The sequence below is a fragment of the Mya arenaria genome, chromosome 14, assembly GCF_026914265.1.
Source record: "Mya arenaria isolate MELC-2E11 chromosome 14, ASM2691426v1".
Classification (NCBI taxonomy): domain Eukaryota; kingdom Metazoa; phylum Mollusca; class Bivalvia; order Myida; family Myidae; genus Mya; species Mya arenaria.
In genome coordinates, this window is record NC_069135.1 from 57,008,966 (window position 1) to 57,033,728 (window position 24,763).

The 24,763-nt window shown below is 39.2% G+C and overlaps 2 protein-coding genes across 2 annotated transcripts in view; both read right to left on the reverse strand.

Annotated features, from left to right (window-relative positions):
• LOC128217318 (uncharacterized) overlaps positions 1-24,763 on the reverse strand; it is a 126,947-nt gene that overhangs the window by 77,580 nt on the left and 24,604 nt on the right. The gene's annotated exons all lie outside the window — the stretch shown is intronic.
• LOC128217317 (uncharacterized) lies at positions 735-8,229 on the reverse strand. The gene is made up of 4 exons (XM_052924401.1): positions 8,171-8,229; positions 5,901-6,909; positions 5,479-5,595; positions 735-1,914 (listed from the first exon to the last, which is right to left on the reverse strand). The coding sequence occupies exons 2-4, from the start codon at positions 5,941-5,943 to the stop codon at positions 1,052-1,054; spliced, it is 1,023 nt and encodes a 340-aa protein (XP_052780361.1). The 5' UTR covers positions 5,944-6,909; positions 8,171-8,229; the 3' UTR covers positions 735-1,051.

Below are 24,763 nucleotides of genomic sequence, written 5' to 3' on the forward strand. Positions count from 1 at the left end.
CTCTTAAACATATGTTGATATATACTAAACAAATTGTCTTTGAATTCAACGATTTCCACACCCGTTACAAATCAGCTAAAGGCTGTTGTGAGATTGGTTGATTGATATTATCACGCGAAGCTTTCAATTAATTTAAGAAAGGTTCGGATATCCCGAAACTTGAGAATCAGTTCGAGTGGTCGAGTTATCGATTTTCTAAAAATATTTGGGCCTTGCCAGCGGGGGATTTTCACATTAATAATGCTGCCTAATAAGACCAGATGTTCTTTATATACAGTCAAACCCCGTTGGCTCGAACTCACAGGGACCGTCGAAAATACCTCGAGCCTCGAAAATTCGAGCCAAGCGGGAATGCTTATCTTCAGTATAATGAAATCGGTCGTTTACATCAGTTCGAGCTAACAAGGAATTCGAGCCAAGCGAGTTCGAGCCAACGGGATTCGACTGTACTTTGATTGTATCCTTTGCTGTAATTAAGGTTTCAAACAGTAAACTAATAATACGATAACTCATTTCAGATGTCAATGTCTATAGAATTATTCATTCAATAAACATGCATAAAGATACGAACTTGTATGTTTTTAATTTAATTTTAATATAAACACTTAAACATCGTATTTACTAACTACAAACTGTATGAAAAAGACACATCGTGTCTACAACTCTGTAATCTATATTCCGAATCATTCTATTACACAATTACATTGTTTAATTAAACATTCACAAGTAAGAAACCAACTTTTTGGTATATTTCATACACAATCAGCTACAAACATTTCAATTAATAATACACATTCTCAAACTCGTATATTATTCTCTTATAACACATTACTACACTACTTGTCACTAATGATAACTGTTAGAATTCAAAATAATTTAAAAGTCAAGTTTCCGTCAAACACTCCCACAGTAATTGAATCGCTCGATATGTGAAATAAAGCATTGTATAAGCGTATTGTCAGTATGATACTTTATATTAAAATTATTCTTAAACATTACAATTACTTCACACCTGATACAGATTTCACTCATATTAATTGGCAGACTTGATCTATACTGAGTAGAATACTTTTACGATATTATCCGAATAACATCTGCCATAGTGCCAGCAGGTGACAAACAACATCTTCTTCAGTGAACAGTAAGTCACGCTTTGTGGCATCTCTATCTCCTCTTCCTCTCCCAGCAGTTGGGTTATCTTGCCAGTGAGCGTGTCCAGTAACAGGATGTTGTCACTGTCACTCCCACACACGAGCAGCTGGTTGTCCCCCACGGCTGCCAGACAACGTGGGTATTTCAGTATCGGGTCTTGGTACGACTGGAGGACCTCTAGTGAGATGTTCAGCTTGATAATGGTGTTGGTGTCCATGTCCGAGACATATATGACCGGTGGAGTCTGACTCTCTCTAGTCACTGTCAGATACTCGGGTTTCTGAAACAAAGGTTTTCCACTGCTGTCTTTGTCCACACTCTTCTTCACCTTTCCCTTTATGTGAATCAACACAACCTTGGCTGGGTTGGTAGAGGACACTATCAGGTTGTCATCACAGAAGAAATCTATTCCATGACATTGTCCATCTACATTAACAACTTCCTGAAGTGTGATATTTCCCTGAGTAGATACGAATTGTATCTTCTTCACCCAAGGTAGAGTGACGGCTGCTCTGTCCCCGGGCAGGAGACACATGCCCCATGGCTCACCTGGCAGTTTCACCTGAGACATCATATTGTTAGTAGTGGTGTCCATGAGCTTTACTGAGCAATTGCGGCAGTCAGCCAGTAGGAGCCTGTCTCTGGACAGGAGGGCCATACTGGCCAGGAAGCATTCACTGGTGTCGGCTGCCGTCTTCACTGGAATGTAAGGCAGCTTGCTAAACTGGGATTGGCTTAGGTCTGCTCGGCACTGGTTTAAAGCTGAAATGTCGAAATAAAACTTAAAATAGTGTTTATTCATGTCCGCTTCGCTTGTATTTAACATTTAACAAACGAAGATATGTTCATAGTAAACGCATGTATCTAAAGATGTGCTTATGACCTTGATGGAATGTGCATGTATGAAACAATATAAAAACTGGGCATGTACACAAAGAGATATTTGAAGCTTTAAAATACATCTTCTTGGACTGTTTGCAAATCTATAATTAAATTGTATAAACATATATTTGAAACTTAGTTTTGGTGATAAAAATGTTGTTCACTCAAATGTTTTAGAATTATACTTTAAAGAATATAAAGATTAAGCCTCTATTTGGAACATGAATATGTATTTAATCACACTTTCTGAATGAAATAAAAAGACAATTACAGGAAATATCAGTATCAGTCATACATATATTATGTAACCATAGGGGGCAAATTAAGTCCGAGACGTATACAGTATAACCATAGGGGGCAGTATCTGGAAGAGGTATGCTGGGCAACCCTTGGGGCAGTATCAGTCAAAGAATATACGTTGTAGCAAAAGGAGACAGTTTCAATCGGAGAAGAATACGTTGTATATAGTATGTATACGTTGTATGCATAGAGGGCAGTATCCGAATGAGGTGTATACAGTGTAACCATAGGTAGCAGTATCAGCCACAGGAGTATACGATGTAACCATAATTAGCAGTATAAGCCAGAGAATTATACGGTGTAACCATAGGTAGCAGTATTGGCCAGAGGAGTATACGATGTAACCATAATTAGCAGTATAAGACAGAGAAATGTACGGTGTAACCGTACGTAGCAGTATCAGCAGGGGATATATACGGTTTACCATAGGTAGCAGTATCAGCCAGAGAAATATACGGTGTAACCATAGGTAGCAGTATCAGCAAGGGAAATATACGGTGTAACATAGGTAAACGCTAATATGTTCATAATAATATATAAATTACTTAACAACCTCTGACTGAAACTGCCGCCTGTGCTAGATATGATATAATACAGGACCTTCTTACCACAATTTATATAAATATATATAAACAATCTTTAACTAGTACTGCCGCCTATGATAGCAATGGTGTAACACAGAGACTGTCTAATAAATATATCAAGCAATCTCTGACTTATACTGTCGCCTATGACAACAACAATATAACAGTGAGACCTTCTAATAGTAGATTTATATCTCAAACAATCTTTAACTAGTACTGCCGCCTATGATAGCAATGGTGTAACACAGAGACTGTCTAATAAATATATCAAGCAATCTCTGACTTATACTGTCGCCTATGACAGCAACAATATAACAGAGAGACCTTCTAATAGTAGATTTATATCTCAAACAATCTTTAACTAGTACTGCCGCCTATGATAGCAATGGTGTAACACAGAGACTGTCTAATAAATATATCAAGCAATCTCTGACTTATACTGTCGCCTATGACAGCAACAATATAACAGAGAGACCTTCTAATAGTAGATTTATATCTCAAACAATCTTTAACTAGTACTGCCGCCTATGATAGCAATGGTGTAACACAGAGACTGTCTAATAAATATATCAAGCAATCTCTGACTTATACTGTCGCCTATGACAGAAACAATATCACAGAGAGACCTTCTAATAATATAAACATCTCAAACAATCTCTGACTGATTTTGTCTCCAATGATAGCAGCTATGTAACAAAGGAACCAAATATATCAAACAATTTCTGACTTAAAATATCGCCATTGATGTAACACAGAGATCTTCTGATAATGTCTGAGGATGTTAAATGAACCAGTTCAGGTAAAAGACTTTCATAATTCATTGATTTTTATTGCTTTTTTAGATTGATTTGGATTTTTTTCTAAAGAATGAGAAAAATATTGTTAATTTAGCTTTGGGAATGAGTCCGATAGTCGGACCCGTTGGTACTATAGAAAAAAGCCTGATATATACCAAAATATCACATACAAATACTGCCGCCTATGATGTCATCGATGTTTGTACCATCTTAAAAAGTGTGATAATGTAAAATATTTCTTTTGATGTTTCAAACGAACAAAGTTTGTATTTACACCAAGACCTGCGCTAGTAACGAAACACCGTAGATAAATATTTAAATATTGAACAAAAACTAACAGCCGATGAACCTGAAGAGATGTTTGGAATGATCAATTAAACTTGTTAAAAAAGTTATTTGTTCTTGTAGATAACCAGTCTATGCTTTGTAAAAATTGTAAGGCTGATTTGAAAATGATGTCATTTTGTTCTCATTTCCTATATTCGCATAACGTTTTAATCAATACATACACACAGATTCAGTTCTAAGTAAAATATAATAACAATTTCGAGAAGTTACTTTAAGAGTACATACACTGTAACACAAGAAATGCACAAACACACACTAGTAAAAAGCTACAGAAACAAGCTCAGTAGCAAAAAGTTTAAACATAAATCCGGTTTACTGGCACTGTGTTAACGCCAAAGACATAGAACATAAAATCACAAACAAGAAGTGATATTCATGTTTCGCCAGCGCTCCGTCAGACGGCCGTATTGTGAAACTGAATGAAACTAATCACCCTATCAAACTTCGGTATTAAAATGAAGGCGGGGCTCTTTAAGCGGCACATACTGCCCTTTGTTTTACTTATAATGGTGTAGTAAAATAAAAGTTATCTTTGATTGTATTCTTTATTTTAAGCAAAATGTTGCCTTCCGACGTAGCATATATGACGTAATTTATCATGTGGTATGCACACACTGAATACGATATTCCGGATAAAAGAGAAATATAAGTTAGCCTTTTATTAATTATATTCCTGGCTAAATGTCACATGTTTTCATTATAAATGCAATTTTAATTACGCAATATTGTGTTTAATGACGTCATTTCAACATTCTCATATTTCTTTCATTTGGAGATCCTCGTTTTTCCCCCTGAAAACAACCTCGGATGTATGCTGGTATATCAGTAGAAGAAGTTCGTATTTTTTAATTAAATAATCAATGAAATTCTGTGATTCAGAGTTTTATCAATTATCTAAGTTTAAATTGATTGCCAGTGAAGTGTATTATTGCAAACAAAGTAAAGATTCCCAAGAGTCTTAAGTCATTAACTGCTAAATTAAATAACTACTCGATCTACTTGCAGCAAACATTCCAATTTTGAGTATGTTTACAGTCGATATACATCCGAGGTTGTTTTCGATGAAAATGGCCGAGGAGTTCCGAATGCATTTTTGTGATCTGACGTCAGCAGAGTAGAATACAGCCATGTTGTACTGACAGAAGTGGAATACCGTATAAATACCGTATTGTAATTCCCCCAAAATATGGTTTACAGCATAAAATATATGCCTTAAGTTTATTTGGATCGTTATTTATTTGCGCAATATTATTTGTCGTAGTATTTAATTATTTTGCTTTTGTTTAGTACTTTACAACATATTTTTTTAACTCAGCGTCAACGTGCCTGGTTATCTTGAGCGACATTAAAAGGCTTTTGAAAAGAGACTGTACTACATAGGGCAATGTCAAATTTATCTGTGGTTGTACACAAACCTTTTGGTGATAACTCTTGCATGTGTTTTTGTTGTTGCTGCATAGTCTCGAGTTGCCGTGGTTGTTGCTCCTTCTGTTGTTGTTGTTCTTGCTGCCCTGCAGCAGCAGTTGATTCGCCTGGAATTATGATTGGTACAGCTAAAGAATATACACTTATTATTTTACCTTAACAATAAAGTATATATCATTCAAAATAGATGCCTTAAGTTTATTGGTATCTCAATTTTAGTTGCGAAATATTATTTGTCCACAATATTTCATTATGTCATTTTTGTAAAGCACTTGATGAACTTTACACCATGGTTTTTAACGTAACGTTAACGTGCCTGGTTAACTAATGCGAAGTCAACAGTCTTTTGAAAACAGACTAATCAACTGCATTACTTAGGAAATGTCAAATTAGTCATTGGTTGTACCCAAACCTTTTTGTGATACAGCTTTCATCTGTTTTTGGTGTTGTTGCATCGTCTCCTGTTGCCGTTGTTCCTGCTTCGTTTGTTGTTGTCGGTGTTGCTGTCCTAACGCCGACGTTGATTCGTCCTCTTCCAACCGTCCTATTGTTTTTTCGGAAGCTATTATCTTCTAAGTTTCGGGGTCCCTGTGAAACTTGTATCGGGGAACTTCATTCCTCCGGCTCACATCTTCCAGGGCTGCCTGGAGACCTGCCAGCTCTTTTATAGCTCGTTTTCCTACTATTAATAGCTGGTTGCTATTGTCGTCCTGTGCTTGTAACTCCGACTTTAGTTTCTCAATGGATGATTTCATGTTTGTGCATTTTGATTTCAGTTCATCTAGCAGTGTCTTAGATGTTCGTTTCTTCTGATCAATGTCTGGCAAGAGTTCATTTTCCCTTTTATCCAGGTACTGGTTAATTTCAGTCCTAAATTTGCGAAGCTCATTGATATTGGTAAGGCTTTCTTCGTCAACTGATTTCATGATCACCTGTATGTTGTGTGATAGTTTGCCAATGTCAGTGGCCGTCTGGACAAGTCCTGTTTTCAGGCTGTTGTATTCTGCACCCTCCTTGTACCGTTTTGCAACTTGAGAAATCCTTTCAATATTGCATGAGCGATGAGCTTTTTCAACCAAGCAGTCTCCACACAGAAGTGTCTCATGATTAAGACAGTAATATTTTATGAACTCTTGAGCATGACGCTGACATGTTTCTGTAAACTTTTCATCTTCACTCTCTTCGCGGAATGAGGAAGGCATACTGTCCTTGTCCTGGAGGGCGTGACTTTTGGTTATTTTCTGGTTTCGGTGTACTCGGGCACAGTTAGAACACAAGAACTCCTTACAGACGGGACAGAAGGCCTCAGGGAGGATTTTCTTGCCGTCCTCCGCGCATGGCTGGCAGTAGGTGAGGTCAGGCGCCGATCCAGATGCCATTTGTGCCTTTCGTCCGGGAACTGCATCCATCCTTTCGAGTGCCTTAAATGTTTATAAATATAAGAACCATGAATTTGTTAATACGGAAAAAGAAATATTGATTCCATAACTTCCACCTCTCCATCTCTCTCTATCCCTCTGTCTCTCTCTCTCTCTCTCTCTATCCCCATCCCCTCTCCCCTCTGTTTTCTCTCTCTCCCTCGCTCTCTCCCTCTCTTTCACTCCCCTCCCCCACCTCTCTCTCTCTCTCTCACTCTCTCTCTCTCTCTCTCTCTCTCTCTCTCTCTCTCTCTCTCTCTCTCTCTCTCTCTCTCTCTCTCTCTCTCTCTCTCTCTCCCATCTCTTTCACCCCATCTCATTTCATCCTATCACTCTCTACATCTTTTTCACTATCTGAACCGCAACCCCCCCACCCCCTTTATCCCGTCTCTCTCTTTCTATTTATCTCTCTGTGTCCCTCTCCCTATTCCCTCTCTTTCTCTCCCTTTCTCTCTTTCTATGTATCTCTCTGTGTCCCTCTCCCTATTCCCTCTCTTTTTCTCCCTTTCACTTTCTCTCTTATTCTCTCTCCTATCCCCCTCTCTCTCATCCCCTCTGTACCGCCACCCCCCATTTCCCCCCACTCTCTATTTCTATCTGTGCCTCTATCCTCATCCCCTCTCCGTCCCTCTCAGTCCTTCACCTCCTATTTCTTCTCTCTCTCTCTATTTATCTCTCTGTGCCCCTCTCACCATTCTCTCTCACCAAACCCCCTCTCTCTCACCCTCTCTCTCTCTCTCTCTCTCTCTCTCTCTCTCTCTCTCTCTATCTCTCTCTCTCTCTCTCAAATTTAAAACATGTTTCAATTGTTATGCTTTATTATGTTCAACTTATTTGACTTACTTGATCAAACCAAATAAGGCTCAGAGTTGTGTACCATTAAAACAGTTAAGCCTTTATAAAGGGATTTTTAGTTTATAGCTACGTGGCCACAATTTTCCAAAAAGGGCTAATATATCGCTAATATTTTTCATACGTTTACGGTTTCATAGCTGCATGGTCGATCTGTATTGATTTAAGTTTGGTAGTAATGGTGGAGGTCAAATGTCTTTTTGTAAGAATATACAAATATTGGTTGGATTGTTGGGTGGTCGTAAGATACGGTAGGCTATATATAGTTCTCCTCACTCGCTTTATTACAAAGTATCTATATGTTTTTTGTTAAACAATAAACTTGAAGTGAATTTAACAGGGAAATCCAGTCACCGTTTTGTACAATTCTGATAAATACGATTGATTTACTACTGAGTATATATCTACTTACCTAATATGGAGAAAACTGTTTTCTGTTTTGACCAATTCCCGTTGTTTCGACAGATTTTGTTCGGTTTGGACAGACTGCCAAATCAATTTTGTCTGAAAGACAGAACACAGTTGATGAATAGACCAGCCTTTTGAAATCGAAACGAACATCTTTCTGTTTATAGTTTCATGATTGTGTTGAAAGGGGACTAATCGCTTAAGCTAAGTAAAGTTGTTCTTTGCTTTACTTCCCTTTTATAAATGACAGTTTAGCACATTCATGATGGCAGGGGACATTGTTTTACATATTTACCCGATGGCTGAAGTAATACACACAGATGATAGTTCCGGATATTGACTGAATGGCAGAGCCTCTATGTGTTTATGGAGACGAAGTGCGGGTGCGCGTACGTGTGTGTGTGTGGGGGGGGGGGGGCAGGTATAGCTTGTGTTCGTACGTGTGTGTTGGGAGAGGAGGTACGTGTGGGCGTGCGCGGAGATGGAGTGCGTATGCGCATGCGTGTTTGTGTGGAAATAGAATGCGTTGTGTGTGTGTGGAAATGGAGTGCATATGTGCGTCTGTTTGTGTGTAGAGATTGGGTGCTTGTGCGCGTACGTTTTTGTATGTGAGTGTCGAAATGGAGTGCATGTGCGCTTACATGTATATGTAGCGATGGAATGCATGTGTGCGTAAGTGTGTGTGGAAATGGAGTGCGTGTCCGTGTACGAGTGTGTGTGTGTGTAGAGATGCAGTGCGTGTGCGCTTACGTGTGTGGGGAAAATTGAGCGCGAGTGTACGTAAGTTTATTGGAAGAGAGGGAGTGGGTGCGCGTACGTGTGTGTGCGGAGAGGAATTGCGTGCTTGGGGAGGGGGAGTGCGTGTGCACGTACAAGTGTGTGCATAGAGGGAATTTGTGTGCTCAAACGTGTCTGGGGGAGAGGGAGTGCGTATGCGCGTACGTGTGTGGGGAGAGGGAGTGCGTATGTGCGCACGTGTTTGTGTGGAAATAGAATGCGTATGCGCGAACGTGTTTGGGGGGAATGGAATGCGTATGCGTGTTCGTATGTGTGTGTGTGTGTGTGTGTGGAGAGGGAGTGCGTACGCGCGAACGTGTGATGTATTACGCGTGTGTGTGTGGAGATGCAGTTCATGTGCGCTTACGTGCGTGGGGAGAGGGAGTGTGTGTGCGCTTACTTGTGTGTGTGTGTGTGTGTGTGAAGATGGAGTACATGTGCGCGAACGTGTGTCTGGAGAGAGGGAGTGTGTGTATGCGTAGGTGTGTTGGGTTAGAGTAAGTGTGTGTGCACTTACGTGGGTGGAGATAGAAGGCATTTGCGCGTACGCGTGTTGGGGTAGAGGTTGTTAGTGTGTGTGGGGAAAAGGAGTGCGTGTGCACGTACGGGTGTTCGGGGAGATTGAGTGCGTGTGTGAGGGATAGGGACTGTTGTACGCGTACGTGTGATCGGGAAGATGGAATGCGTGTGCGCGTACGCGTGTTGGGTAGAGGGAGAGTTTATGCGCGTACGCGTGTTTGGGAGAAGCAGTGTGTGTACACGTCCGAGTGTTCGGTGAGAGTGTTAGCGTGTGCACTTATGCTAATAACCGTCTTTTTTAGTTCTTATGCGAGTACTGGTATATATATGTTTTCAATACTTACACGCATGCTAATCTGTATTAGATTTTAGGTTCCCATTTTGGCCTGGTAAATAATAGTGTCCCTTCCGGTATTGATGAATGTTTTGAAAAATAGATATATCATAGAGCATTAGTTATTATTTTGAACACTTGTGTAAATACATTCAATTAAAGTAAACAGTCGATATAAATCACTCGCGTATCCATTTAGTACGCCAGTGTTTCCATATCGATAGAACATGAGATTATTTCCCTAGTGGGGCTTGAACCCACAACATCTTGGGTGAAAGGTCGATACCTAAACCACTAGTGTACTCTCTTTGACTGGTCTTAATATCATTGAATATATGCGTGTACTTAAATTGATATGAGTGAAACTACACCGCTATAAGCAATAACTTACTGCCGTATATGATTTTAATGCTGGTATGCTTGTTTATTTATCACACTACAGTGGTACATGTGACATGACGATTGGTGACCGATATCTTTAATATTTATACTTATCACAAGATACAAGTTACATAATACACTATTCTTTATTTAAAGCCGGGTATATGACAACAAGAAACATTAACTGAATTAGCTATTATCCGATTAAACATCTCACCTAAGCCATTGTTAAACGTAACTTAAGCCTAAAAAGAAATGTGTGTTTATCAAATGCTTTTACAAAAGTTTAGATAGGGTCGGCTTTAGTTTATAAATTATTTAACACAGAAGTTAGTCATATTAATATTACAATTAGTTTAATCTAAACTTATTTATTTTACAACGATTGTAAAACAAGCAATTGCAACTTATATTAATCACGATCGGAACGATGTTGCGCGAGAGTGTGGTGTTGTGGGGGAAATCGGAGGAAACCTACTTGTACGACTTTGTAACCACAAACCAAACTCGCATGTGGCCAAGCCGGGAATCGAAACATAGTCGCCTATGTGAGAAGCGAGTGCACCAACCACTGCGCTAACCGGACAACCTAATTGGTATTAATATTAACATTCGCACTTCAATAAAAGTTCGTACATATAATAATCTTTAATAACGAATTTCAATTATTTCCTGAACTGTGAAGTTCTACAAAGAAAAAATGCAATAGTCAGAATATTTAGTTGTTAGGGTTACATTCACTTTATGTGATAACTAAAATTGATCATACGAAAGGTAGCGCCTTATGATTTCAAACAAATTTTATGCCACGTTTTCTTATTGAAATTATTTTTTCTTAAGTATCGGAATTATTGTAAAACAGCGAAGCGTGGAGACCGTATGTGTTACAATACGAATTGATTTGCTTATATACGCGAGGTAAATTATTTATAAAAAATCATGGCCGCAATTATGTTTTGCCTACGTTATCTAACTAACAAGAGGCGAGTTTCAACAGTTAAGCGACTTCATAGCTACACGGTCAATCCGTTTTATCAGAGTTTTGAAGGTCAAATATCGAGTTTAAGTGTCAACATTGAAGGATAAATCATAAAGAAAATGTTTGTTTAGGTAACCCGACCCGGTCGACCAACTAAAATTAAATGTCATTAATTTATGACATATTAAAGCTCCATAACAACAGCAATATATTGATGACGTTTGTAAAAGAGAGCACTATTTGCAAGAAAATAATCTTTTTTTTATTCATAAAAAAGTATATTTGAATAAAAAAGGTGAATATATACCTACCAAACAAAGTGTTTTTTATACCTTATCCTAATCAAATATTTGTTTGACCTAAGCAGGTATGTGTTGGTTTAAAGGATGCTTATAAAGTACTTTAGACCAAATATTGTCCGCTATGGCCACCCACAAATGAATTTTGTCTGAAAAAACAGAACATAAGTCATGGATAGACAAGCATTTTGAAAACGAAACTAACAACTTCCTGTTTATAACTTCCCGATTGTGAATGGAAGGGAACTAACCGTTAAGGCTAAGTTATGATGTTATTTTGCTTTACTTCCCCTTGATTAATAATAAAAGTATTGTCGCCAAGGTAATAAACACAGGTGAAAGTTTGCATCTCCTTCGATGGACGAGGTCACACAAACAGGTGGTAGTTTGAATCTCACCCGATTGACTTGGTCAACAGGTGGAAGTTTCGCAATTTAAACCGACTGCCGAGGCCACACAAACAGAAAAGTGGCAGTTTTATACTTTCACCCGATAATCGCGGTCATACAAACATGTGGCAGTTTAACACTTTCCACCCGATAATCGTGGCCATACAAACATAGAGTAGTATCGCAATTTCAGCCGATGACCGAGGTCTTACACACAAGAGCGGCAGTTATTTTATAATAATAACTACAGTAAAACTGCGATCGCTCGAGGTCGCCAGGGACCGAGCCAAAACCTCGAGGGAACCGATGTTTCGAACGACCCGATCTTCAATTTTCCAGTTTGATATGAAATATCTTTCAGTGTATTTTAAGTTTGAAGTCGTCAAACAGACTGTTTACCAAGACACCGATTATGTGTTGCGTTGTAGAAATCGCTAATATGTTCAAAGTTTGTCTTAAACTAAATGTAAAACGCAAAAGAAAATAAAACAATAAATGAATAAATAGAAATGTTTATTTTAACAAAAAAGCACATTTTCGTAACAAGCAACATTTGTATCACAGTACATATTGTGGCATTAGTCAGATTTAAGTTTCGCAAAATCAAGGATTGTTGATTGGCGCATCTTGTGACAAGATGTCGGTTTCGCGAAACTGTTCAATCCGATGTTGAATTGATATGGTAGTGTTTTATTCATATTTTTATTACTCATTTAAATTTCTCACAATTAACTTCTTATCAGTAACTTCTCATAATTATCATCTCAAATGCCCATATCAACTAATATCGGTCATGCGTTAACAATGAAAAACGGTTTTTCACACCTTATCAAATTGCCTTTCAACTGTCATTGCAATGTTTACAACATGCGAAAATTTTAACACCTAGCAAATGTTTGTTTATTTTGGAACACGCGTTCGGGAAAAAGTGTGAAATTATGTCCTCGAGGGAGCCATCAGGTTTTGTGCACGATTTGTGTACTTGGGACCGAGGATATTGCTCGACTGCTCGACATAATTAGGTTTCGAGGCAGCGTGGGTATATTTTATATGAAAATAGAAGGAAAAAAGTTCAGGACCAAGCTCCGACCTCGAGGGAACGCCGGTTCTCGAGCCACCGCTTGTTCGAGGGAACGCAGTTTCACTGTATATTTAAGTATATTTTGTCCTGTTCTGTCATTTTCTTCAACTAATATTCCGCCTATTATACTATATTGAATGATCTGCCTGTTTATGTAAATAAATGTCCATCTTTCGCTGATTTGTATTGTATATGTAAACGTTTACGTTTAAATTCAGCATAAAGCCATGCTTCACCTTGTTTTAAGCATATGAAGAATTCTTAAAGAAACACGACAAGGGGGTACATGCAGGGGGATGCTCCTACATCAGGGGGCAAAACACACGAGATTACCTGACATCTGGGCTTTACACAGGGGACAATATACAGGCTACTCTCTGATATCAGTACAATATACCGGGAACTCTCCGACACCAGGACAATATACCGGGAACTCTCCGACACCAGGACAATATACAGGGTACTCTCCGACATCAGTAAAATATACCGGGAACTGTCCGACATCAGTACAATATACCGGGGACTGTCCGACACCAGGACAATATACAGGGGACTGTCCGACATCAGTACAATATACAGGGGACTCTCCGACACCAGGACAATATACAGGGTACTCTCCAACATCAGTACAATATACCGGGAACTGTCCGACATCAGTACAATATACCGGGATACACCACGACAATACAATAAAAAGGGGACTCTCAGACCTAAGGGCATTGAATAGGACATCCTCTTACACCAGTGGGAAAATAAAGAGAATGCTCAGACGCAATGGCACTTCAAAGGGGATGCTGTGAAACAAGGGCAATACACATTGATTCACCGACACCAGGGCAATACACAGTGATTCACCGACACCAGGGCAATACACAGTGATTCACCGACACCAGGGCAATACACAGTGATTCACCGACACCAGGGCAATACACAGTGATTCACCGACACCAGGGCAATACACAGTGATTCACCGACACCAGGGCAATACACAGTGATTCACCGACACCAGGGCAATACACAGTGATTCACCGACACCAGGGCAATACACAGTGGTTCTCCGACACCAGGGCAATACACAGTGATTCACCGACACCAGGGCAATACACAGTGATTCACCGACACCAGGGCAATACACAGGGGTTCTCCGACACCAGCGCAATACACAATGGGGTTTATCCGACACCAGGGCAATACATTGTGATTCACCGACACCAGGACAATCCACAGGGATTCACCGACACGAGGGCAATACACTGTGATTCACCGACACCAGGGCAATACACAGTGATTCACCGACACCAGGACAATACACAGTGATTCACCGACACCAGGGCAATACACAGGGGTTCTCCGACACCAGCGCAATACACAATGGGGTTTATCCGACACCAGGGCAATACATAGTGATCCACCGACACCAGGGCAATACACAGTGATTCAACGACACCAAGGCAATACACATTCATTCACCGACACCAGGGCAATACACAGTGATTCTACGACACCAGGGCAATCCACAGTGATCACCGACGCCAGGTCAATCCACAGTGATTCACCGACACCAGGGCAATACACAGTGATTCACCGACACCAGGGTAATACACAGTGATTCACCGACACCAGGGCAATACACATTGATTCTCCGACACCAGGGCAATACACAGTGATTCAACGACACCAGGGCAATACACATTGATTCACCGACACCAGGGCAATACACAGTGATTCACCGACACCAGGGCAATACACAGGGGATTCACCGAAACCAGGGCAATACACAGGATTTCTCCGACACCAGGGTAATACACAGTGATTCACCGAAACCAGGGCAATAGGAAAGGGTTCACCGAAACTAGGGAAAAATACAGTGATTTTTGGACACCAGGGTAATACACAGTGTTTCTCGGACTCCAGGGCAATACACAATGATTAACCGACACCAGGGCAATACACAGGGGATTCTCCGACACCAGGGCAAGATTTAGGCGATCTACGCCACCAGAGCAATACACAGGGGTTTTCCGACCCAAGGGCAATAAGGAGGGGTTTCTCCGACACCAAGGCAATACATAGTGATTCACCGACACAAGGGCAAAACACAGTAATTAACCTACACCAGGGCAATACACAGTGATTCACCGACACCAGGGCAATACACAATGATTTACCGGCACCAGGGCAACACACCGGGGATTCTCCCACACCAGGGCAATACTTAGGCGATCTACGACACCAGAGCAATACACAGGGGTTTCCGACACAAGGGCAATACGGAGGGGTTTCTCCGACACCAAGGCAATACATAGTGATTCACCGACACCAGGGCAAAACACAGTAATTGACCTACACCAGGGCAATACACAGTGATTCACAGACACCAGGGCAATACACAGTGAATCACCGACACCAGGCCAATACATAGTGAATCACTTACACCAGTGCAATACACAGTGATTCACCGACACCAGGGCAATACACAGTGATTCACCGACACCAGGGTAATACACAGTGATTCACAGACACCAGGGCAATACATAGTGATTCACCGACACCAGGGCAATACACAGTGATTCACCGACACCAATGCAATACACAGGGATTAACCGGCAACAGGGTAATAGAGAGGGAATCACCGACACCAGGCCAATACACAGGAATTTTCCAACACAAGGGCAATAGACAGGCGTTCTCCGACACCAGGGCAATACACAGGGGTTCTCCGACACCAGGGCATTACACAGGGGTTCTCAAACACAAGGGCAATAGACAGGCGTATCCGACACCAGGGCAAAACACAGTGATTCACCGACACCAAGGTAATACACAGGGATTCACCGACACCAGGGCAACACACAGGGGTTCTCAAACACAAGGGCGATAGACAGGCGTTCTCCGACACCAGGGCATTACACAGGGGTTCTCCGACACCAAGGCAATACACAGTGATTAACAGACACCTGAGCAATATATTGTGATTTCTTGGACACCAGGGTAATACTCTAGGATTCTCCGACACCAGGGCAATACACAGTGATACTTGTACACAAGAGCAATACTCAGAGATACACCGACACCTGGGCAAAACACAGGGATTCACCGACACCAGGGAAATATACAGTGATTTATGGACACCAGGGCAATACATAGTGATTCTCAGGGACCAGGGCTATACACAATGATTTAAGGCAATGCATAGTGATTCACCGACAAGAGGGCAATACACAGTGATTCACCGACACAAGGGCAATACACAGTGATTCACCGACACCAGGGCAATACACAGTGATTCACCGACACCAGGGCAATACACAGTGATTCACCGAAACCAGGGAACTACACAGGGGTTCTCCGACACCAGGGTAATACACAAGGGTTCACCGAAACCAGGGCAAAAGGAAGGGGTTCATCGAAACTAGGGAAATAAACAGTGATTTTTGGACACCAGGGTATTACACAGTGTTTCTCGGACTCAAGGGCAATACACAATGATTAACCGACATCAGGGCAATACACAGGGGATTCTCCGACACCAGGGCAATACTTAGGCGATCTTCGACACCAGAGCAATATACAGGGGTTTTCCGACACAAGGGCAATACGGAGGGGTTTCACCGACACCAGGGAAAAACACAGTAATTAACCTACACCAGGGCAATACACAGTGATTCATCGACATCAGGGCAATACACAATGATTTACCGACACCAGGGCAACACACCGGGGATTCTCCCACACGAGGGCAATACTTAGGCAATCTATGACACCAGAGCAATACACAGGGGTTTCCGACACAAGGGCAATACAGAGGGGTTTCTCCGACACCAAGGCAATTCATAGTGATTCACCGACACCAGGGCAAAACACAGTAATTGACCTACACCAGGGCAATACACAGTGATTCACAGACACCAGGGCAATACACAGTGAATCACCGACACCAGGCCAATACATAGTGAATCACTTACACCAGTGCAATACACAGTGATTCACCGACACCAGGGCAATACACATTGATTCACAGACACCAGCGCAATACATAGTGATTCACCGACACCAGGGCAATACACAGTGATTCACCGACACCAGGGCAATACGCAGTGATTCACCGACAACAGGGCAATACAGAGGGCAATATGCATAGGTTGCACTGTCGCAAGGGCATTACAAATGGTATATTTGTACACCAGGGCAAGAAAAGGGGGATTCTCAGACCCAAAGGGCATTGTATAAGGGATCATCTGACACCAGGATAATACAAAGAGGATCCTTAAACCCAATTACATTAAATAGGGGATGCTCCGAAACCAAGGCAATTACCAGTGGGTTTTTCGAAACCAGGGCTTTACTAGGGGATGCAAACGACACCAGGACAATAATACACACAGTTTTAAATAAGGCGTATAATTAATATGAAACAATATGCCAACGTTTTTCTTTGTTTGATCCATAGGAAATAAGTATTTAACAAATAAGTGTTTGTTCTTTAATAGTTATATTACTGATATATTTCTATCCTCTTAATACATGGTCAACATTGTTATATCTAAATTGTGACGCATTCGATAGGAAAAAAACACTCCAAGGTCCGGTGGATGTGTTGTACGGCTCCCGCCTATCATATAAAATATATAGCACTACTCTTATTCTTATTATAAAGCATTGCACAGGGGACTTCCGACACTAGGGCAATATACAGTGATTGGCCGAAACCAGGGCATTACACAGGGGTTCTCCGACACCAGGGAAATATACAATGATTCACCGACAACAGGGCAATATACAGGGGATTCTCCGACAGCTGGGCAATACACAGGGGTTCACCGCCACTAGGACATTGCACAGTGACTCACCGATACCAGGGAAATACTCAGCGATTCACCAACAGACGAGCAATACACAGGGGTTCTCCAACACCAGGACAATAAATAGTGATCCACTGACACTAGGGCAATGCATAGTGGTTCTTAGAGACACGGGGGATGCTTCGACGCCAGGGCAATATGCATAGGTTGCACCGTCGCAAGGGCAATACAAATGGTATGCTCGTACTCAATGGCATTTAATAAGGGTTATTCGGACACCAGGATAATACAAAGGGGATCCTCAAACGCAATTACATTAAATAGGGGATGATCCGAAACCAAGGCAATTACCAGTGGGTATTTCGAAACCAGGGCTTCACTAGGGGATGCATACGACACCAGGACAATAATACACACAGTTTTTAAAAAGGCGTATAATTAATATGAAACAATATGCATAGCCAATGTTTTTCCTATTTGACCCATAGGAAATAAGTACTTAACAAATAAGAGTTTGTGCCTTAATAATTTTATAACTGATATATATCTATCCTCTTAATACATGGTCAACATTGTTATATCTAAATTTTGACGCATTAGATAAGAAAACACCCTCCAAGATCCAGTGTATGTTTTGTACGGCTCCGCCTATCATATAAGACGTATAGCACTACTCTTATTCTTATTATAAAGCATTGTTATCATAGTTTTTTTAAATATTGTTTAAAATAATGGACCAATATCAAACTCAGACAATGTCATTTGCTTATTTCTAAAATGAAATCCCCAGAATTGCACAGCAGGACACTAAGAACTGAGATCTGATAGGCAGCAGACAGCAATAAAGATTAAGATCAATGCACAGAAATTGTGAAATATACACGGGATTGGGAGAGGGTAAGTCACTTTATAAAGGCTTACACTAGGTCTTGTATTTGTTTTTGTTTTACGTTAAATGAAGGTGTCTACTTCAACGAAGGGATCAAACAGAACACAATGCATATCTTGGTCGTTACATTGACAAGCCATAGTGTTAAATTATCAAATATAACCCCGGTTTAGAGACAAAACCCTTTCAAGTATTGTCACCACAATCATGTTAGAGCGAATCAATCATAGGCGGATTAATTACCATGTAAAGCTGACTGTAGCTGCCCGTCACAAGTAAGTTTTGGGGGATCAGAAGGACGGAAGATCATGGCAAACGTTTTGCTGACCTCTTACCATCAGCGTTCACATATACAAGCTTGCGGTCAGTAATGCTTTTGGAACCAGAATGTTAGAAGATATCAGTGTTCACAAATCGATTTCAATACACTTTGAAAAATACTATCATGAACATCCTTAGATCCAAGTTTCTCGACAATTCTCTGGTATATATACACAACTGAGCTCGTTAATGTTAAGGAAAAGGAATTAAACGTTTCTTATAGCAGAGTGATGTTTTAATATTACGTATATAACCAATATCGTGTGTACTTAGTAATGTCCTTTAATATACAACACAAAACTGAGCACTCAAGTACATTTCTTGCGCAAAATACAGGTTGATGAAAAAGCATTATTGTTTTTAGTTTTAATGCATTATCGTGTTTGAATTAAATAATAAAAAAGATTAAGATACAGATAAAAAAATTGGGAAAGTTTGATGATTTTAAACTAGGTTATTTATGGCCACTTGGTTAATAATTGAAAACAATAAATCATTTATTAAGCTACTTTTATATCTGTACCTAAACCTTATGCGATTATGTTTTAATCATTTAAGTTACATAAGTTGAACATAAACATGCATTAATCTTGTAAATATATTTTACATCAATCCTATATTCAGCTCTTTAAACCTTTATTCATTTCTTTACCTAAAGATTCATCAAGATGACCCAGAGAACATATTTATACCAAAATATGATATCTTAAACCATGCTACAATACTAACGAATTGAAATGATTTAAGGTACTGATTGAATTCTTTGGCTTGCTATATTTAAATAAACGGTTATCATATGCTATAATGCCCATGATCAGTACATACTGTATTAAAAACCAGCCAAGAATAATAGTGTGTTTAACATTGTGTCCATAGATAGTATCCTGCGGATTGCCTTTGTCAGTAGACGTTAGGTATTGTTTGTGTGATCGTGTGAAGTTTCGTCAATTATTAACATACAATGATTTTATCAAAGGTCATGAAACTAATAACATCGATTAAACTATTTGTTATGAATCAGTATAAAAACAGTGTTTTTTTTTCTAAATATTCCTCTTCAAAGAAACTCATGGTTGGATATAAACGAAGGCCCCCAGTTGCATTTGACTAGTAGCTGACCAATTCTATTGTCACGGGCAGTAGGTCGAATGTTAAGGTTATGGCCAATCATTATGAATGGCAACTACGTCAAATGTTAGGGTCACACTGACTTAGTGACAGATTGTTTACACAAGCTCTTCAGCGGGTTGGTTTTGATCAATAGATGACTCTGGGTAGGAAGGTCAAAGTTCAAAGTCGCAGACATCGTATTTGTGAATATTTATGAATATAAAGAGTAACGATAAATTGATATTAAATCTGAGGTATATTTGTTTAACTTTTTACAACAAAATAAACTTATATTACCTATAGTTAGTCACTGTAAATGAAAGTATGTTGTACGAGAGTGTGGTCTTGGGCTGTAGAAGAAACCGGATAACGCAGAGATAACCGACTTGTCCGGCTTGGTGACCATCAACCAAACTCACAAACGCCCAGGCCGGGAATCGAGCCAAGGAGCACTAACCGGTCAACTGAAATAAAAAAAAAATGTCCAAGTGTAACATTTACCAATGATGATATGTTCATAGGGGTTTGGTGTTTGTTTTGACTCGACCATCGTGTCTTAAACAGGATTCTGGCTACATTTGATGTTATGGGGTTTGTATTGTAGCACTTTGTGTCTCTGGTTTAATGTTTGTTGGCCTCAATCCTTGTATTTTTAATCAAGATCTTGGTCATGGTTGAGACTACGGGGTTGTCTCTGTAATTTCAATTGTTGTATTGGACGCAGGAATCATATACAGTTTGTGCTTAAGAATAATGGTGCTCCAAGGTTAATGTTCACTACATAAAAATGACATCATACACCTGTGTACTCGTGCATATAATCCTTAAAGTATGTGTTTGATACGAGTTCCACTTAAAGTAATAAATACACATGCTTCAACTATTGGGCATACTTTAACGTATGTTAAGGTAGCACACACCTAATGAAAACTTTAACTTGAAACTCTTAAATTTGTTCATCACATGTCTATTAATCGTTTGAGGGTTTCAAGGTTGAGGTTAGAATTCATATAAAAGCACAAATATTATTGTTTTAATTCTTTGTTCTCATTAGCTATCTACTTTACAAAAGATGATGTGAATAATGCATTTTTGTACATCAATATAACTTCTTAGAACATTTTACTTCTTGCTGCCTGGCTTAAATAGGTATTTCGCAATTTCAAACCCTATGCTATCTAAAACGATACCTTTTTAGCATAATGCTTCCAAAAAGTTAAAGTTATTCATTTATGAACAACAGCTCATGATTATTTCTAGAACTGGTTGATTTTGCAACAAGACGTTGATGTTCCAATCTATACGCGGACAAAACAGTATGTAAAGACTGAAATGCCATTAGGATATTTTCAGTGGAGTTTAAATATATTTGTTGATGATGTGATAAATAAAGTATTATTTCTTAAGCAAAATTATATTTGTTACTATGATACCAAAATATTACCAAAATGTTGAACACTAAATAAAACAAAGGATTTTAATAAGAAATTATCAAGCTTATCACAATTTGAAATGATGTTCATTAGGGTCTTTTTACCTAATGGTTTATTTACAATTTTACGTTTTCCCTTAAAATGAAAAATGCAATAATACATATTTCAACTAATATCTTTTCTCTAACATGAATTTGAATGTATGCGATTTAATTACTGATTTGATATCAAAATCTTCCACCGTATTAATTTAGTCTGCTATATCTCCATTCAATTCTTCAAATCACATTCGTGAGTATAGAAATTGTACGATCTACCAATTGCGTGAATTGTTGAATAATCATTGTATTAGGTTTTGTTCTAAATAATTGTATGTAGTTTGAAAGACCTGTGGTTCAAATTTCATTTGATATTGAAAATCTTATTTGTACATGTTAAAACTTAAATCCAAACATTCATCATTTATATATTAAGAAAATTCACACAAGTAAATCAATGCATTAGACACAGGTTGTAAAAGGATTTGAATGACGTTTATGTTTAAACGTTCGTCTAGTTGTCTTGTTGCTGTAGTTTTTCATACACAAATATTGATGTTAAAATGAGCGCAGTTTTTGGCGCCACGTTTGACGTGGGCCCCTGCTTCATAATTATATAAATGAAATGCTGCACGGGGGCATGTCCGATATTAACTTAAAAGATTCATAGTGGCAATTATTGATAATGGGGGCGTCGGGAACCTCCTCATCTCTTAAATAGCTAATTCTTTTAGGAGATACAGTGTTCTTTCAAATAAAATATTATCAAAATGCATCGCCTCATATGACAAAACCATTTATTTCGTTAAGCGCAAAAACATTTATTTATTAATTTTTATAAAGTTTTAATCATGATGTGTCAGACACGATCCCGCCTTAAAGCTGCACTCTCACATATTTACCGTTTTTTCCAACTTATTTTTTGTCTTGGAATTAGCCAATGTTTGCGTAAATATCTGCAAATTAGTTATGAAAGACTGCTGGCAAAAGATCAGATATCAGATTTTCATTATTTACATTTTAAGTTTAATGTTTTATGGCTTAAACCGTTACTAACGGTTTAAGAAAAATGTATTAAACATCACTTTTGGAGCGGAAATACGAAACTCTGTGATCTGATATTTTGTCACGAGTCTTTTATCACTGGTTTGCATATATTTACGCAAACATTTGCTCTTTTTAAGACAAAAAATAAAAAAAAGTTGTCAAAACGTTCAGTCTGTGAAAGGGCAGCTTTAAGGACAAAAAATAATAATATTAAGCGCATGATTTCGAACATTTATTCCGACGTCCATTTTGATATTAAATTTCCTATTTTAAATCGAATAATACAATTTGAAAAAAATCTAAACACAATGTTAACTAGAATCTTAATGTATAGTATACTTACAAATGGTATGAGACAATCTGATGACTGTCCAATGCCAGAATTTATTCGGTGTAACCTTTTGGTTCTACTAAAAACTAACTTCTGTCACTAAACAGATTGTAAACATGAATGGGCAAATCTTTCGGAAACGAAACTAGTAACTTCCTGTTTCAGGGTAGAGATTAACTTTTAAGCTAAGTAATGTGTTTGCTTAGCCTTACCTCCATCTAATTATTGTTTTAAACTAAGTATATTGGGTTAGCGCAAACAAATACATACACACATAAGCACTACTTACTTCTCTTTGCTTTAAAACATTGTTACCATTCAGTTAACAAGGCGCGCTCATAGACAGTGCTGCCTGCTTTGCAAGCTCCACCTAGCGTGCTATATGTATTCAATGGAACCTTAGAACTGTTTTCTGATTAGCCATAACACATTATGATGTGAGCTAATATGTAACAATGGAAATCTACAACAGGTCAATAATAGTTCATTATAAAGTACGTGAAAGTCAGTAATTTTCGGCCGTTTTACAATCTTCCCACATACTTTCACAATACGAAGCACAGGGCAGCTGTATATGGACATCTCGACAAATTGAAGCTGGCAAGTAGAGTAATGTTTCGTGCGTTGAACGGAAAAACCTCTGTATGATGAACCTCAGTTGCAGTTACTGTTTTGCGGATGATGAGCGCACAGCAATCATTAACTCATCCTGCTAACTAATCGAAACGGACAACACCTGTGTTCCGGGATGGGACAGTATAGCCAAAAATCACTCCCGGGAAGCTGACCTGGGCTTATGACTACTGCCCATCCCCATTTTCCTGGATGCCCATGGTCGGCCTCGTTCTGTACCTCGTCACCTTTACCCCAGGTCTGCAGATGTTGAGCTTGTCTTTATATAACTAACCACATTTGAGTCATGTTTTGTGTGTCGAAGTGTAAATTGTCACTCTTAATCCAGATCTGCATGTTTATTTGTTTGCCTTCAGTTAATCTATTGCTCTAGATTTGCAGATGTTGCATATCTTTGAGTACCTTGTCATATGTTGTCTAAGTTTGTGTCAACCTAATCACCATATCCAGATCGGCAGATGTTGCATATCGGTATAAACCTTGTAACCGATGCACTAGGTCTGTTCATGATGTGTGGCTAAATATATCTTGTCACGTGTACACAACTGTGGCTGTATTAACCTTCTCACCTGGTCACCAGGTTTGTAGATGCCGTGTGTGTTTGTCTGTATATACATTGTCACCTAAATACCTTGTATGCAGATGATGTGTGTGTTTGCATATACCTTTTCTCCTGAATACCTTGTATGCAGATGATGTGTGTGTCTGTATATACATTGTCGCCATACAGCAGGTCTGCATATGTTGCGTGACTGAAAACACCTTGTCAACTATACACAAGGTCTGCAGATGATGTTTGTGTCTGAACATATTTTGAACTGTTAACCATATATGCAATGTATGTGTGTGTCTGAATATACCTTATCACCATACATCATATCTGTATATGTTGTGTGACTGTAAACACCATGTCAACTATACCGAAGGTCTATATTGTTCACCATAAATGCAGATGATACGTGTGTTTGAATCTATCTTAAGAACTGTACACCACATATGCAGATGACGATGATAACCGTAAAAGTATGCGTTTTAACCCTTATAAAACAGTACTATTTTATGATTTCCATGCCGGTATGGGTCCAATGCCTTGGACTATAAACTTCGAGATTTACCCTCTCTGGTGTCGTAGTTCAGCTTTCCCAGTGGCAACATTCACAAACTTGATCTTCAACCTACTCGTCTCCATCACATTTATAACTCTAATGGAAAACCTCACGCGATTCGATTACAA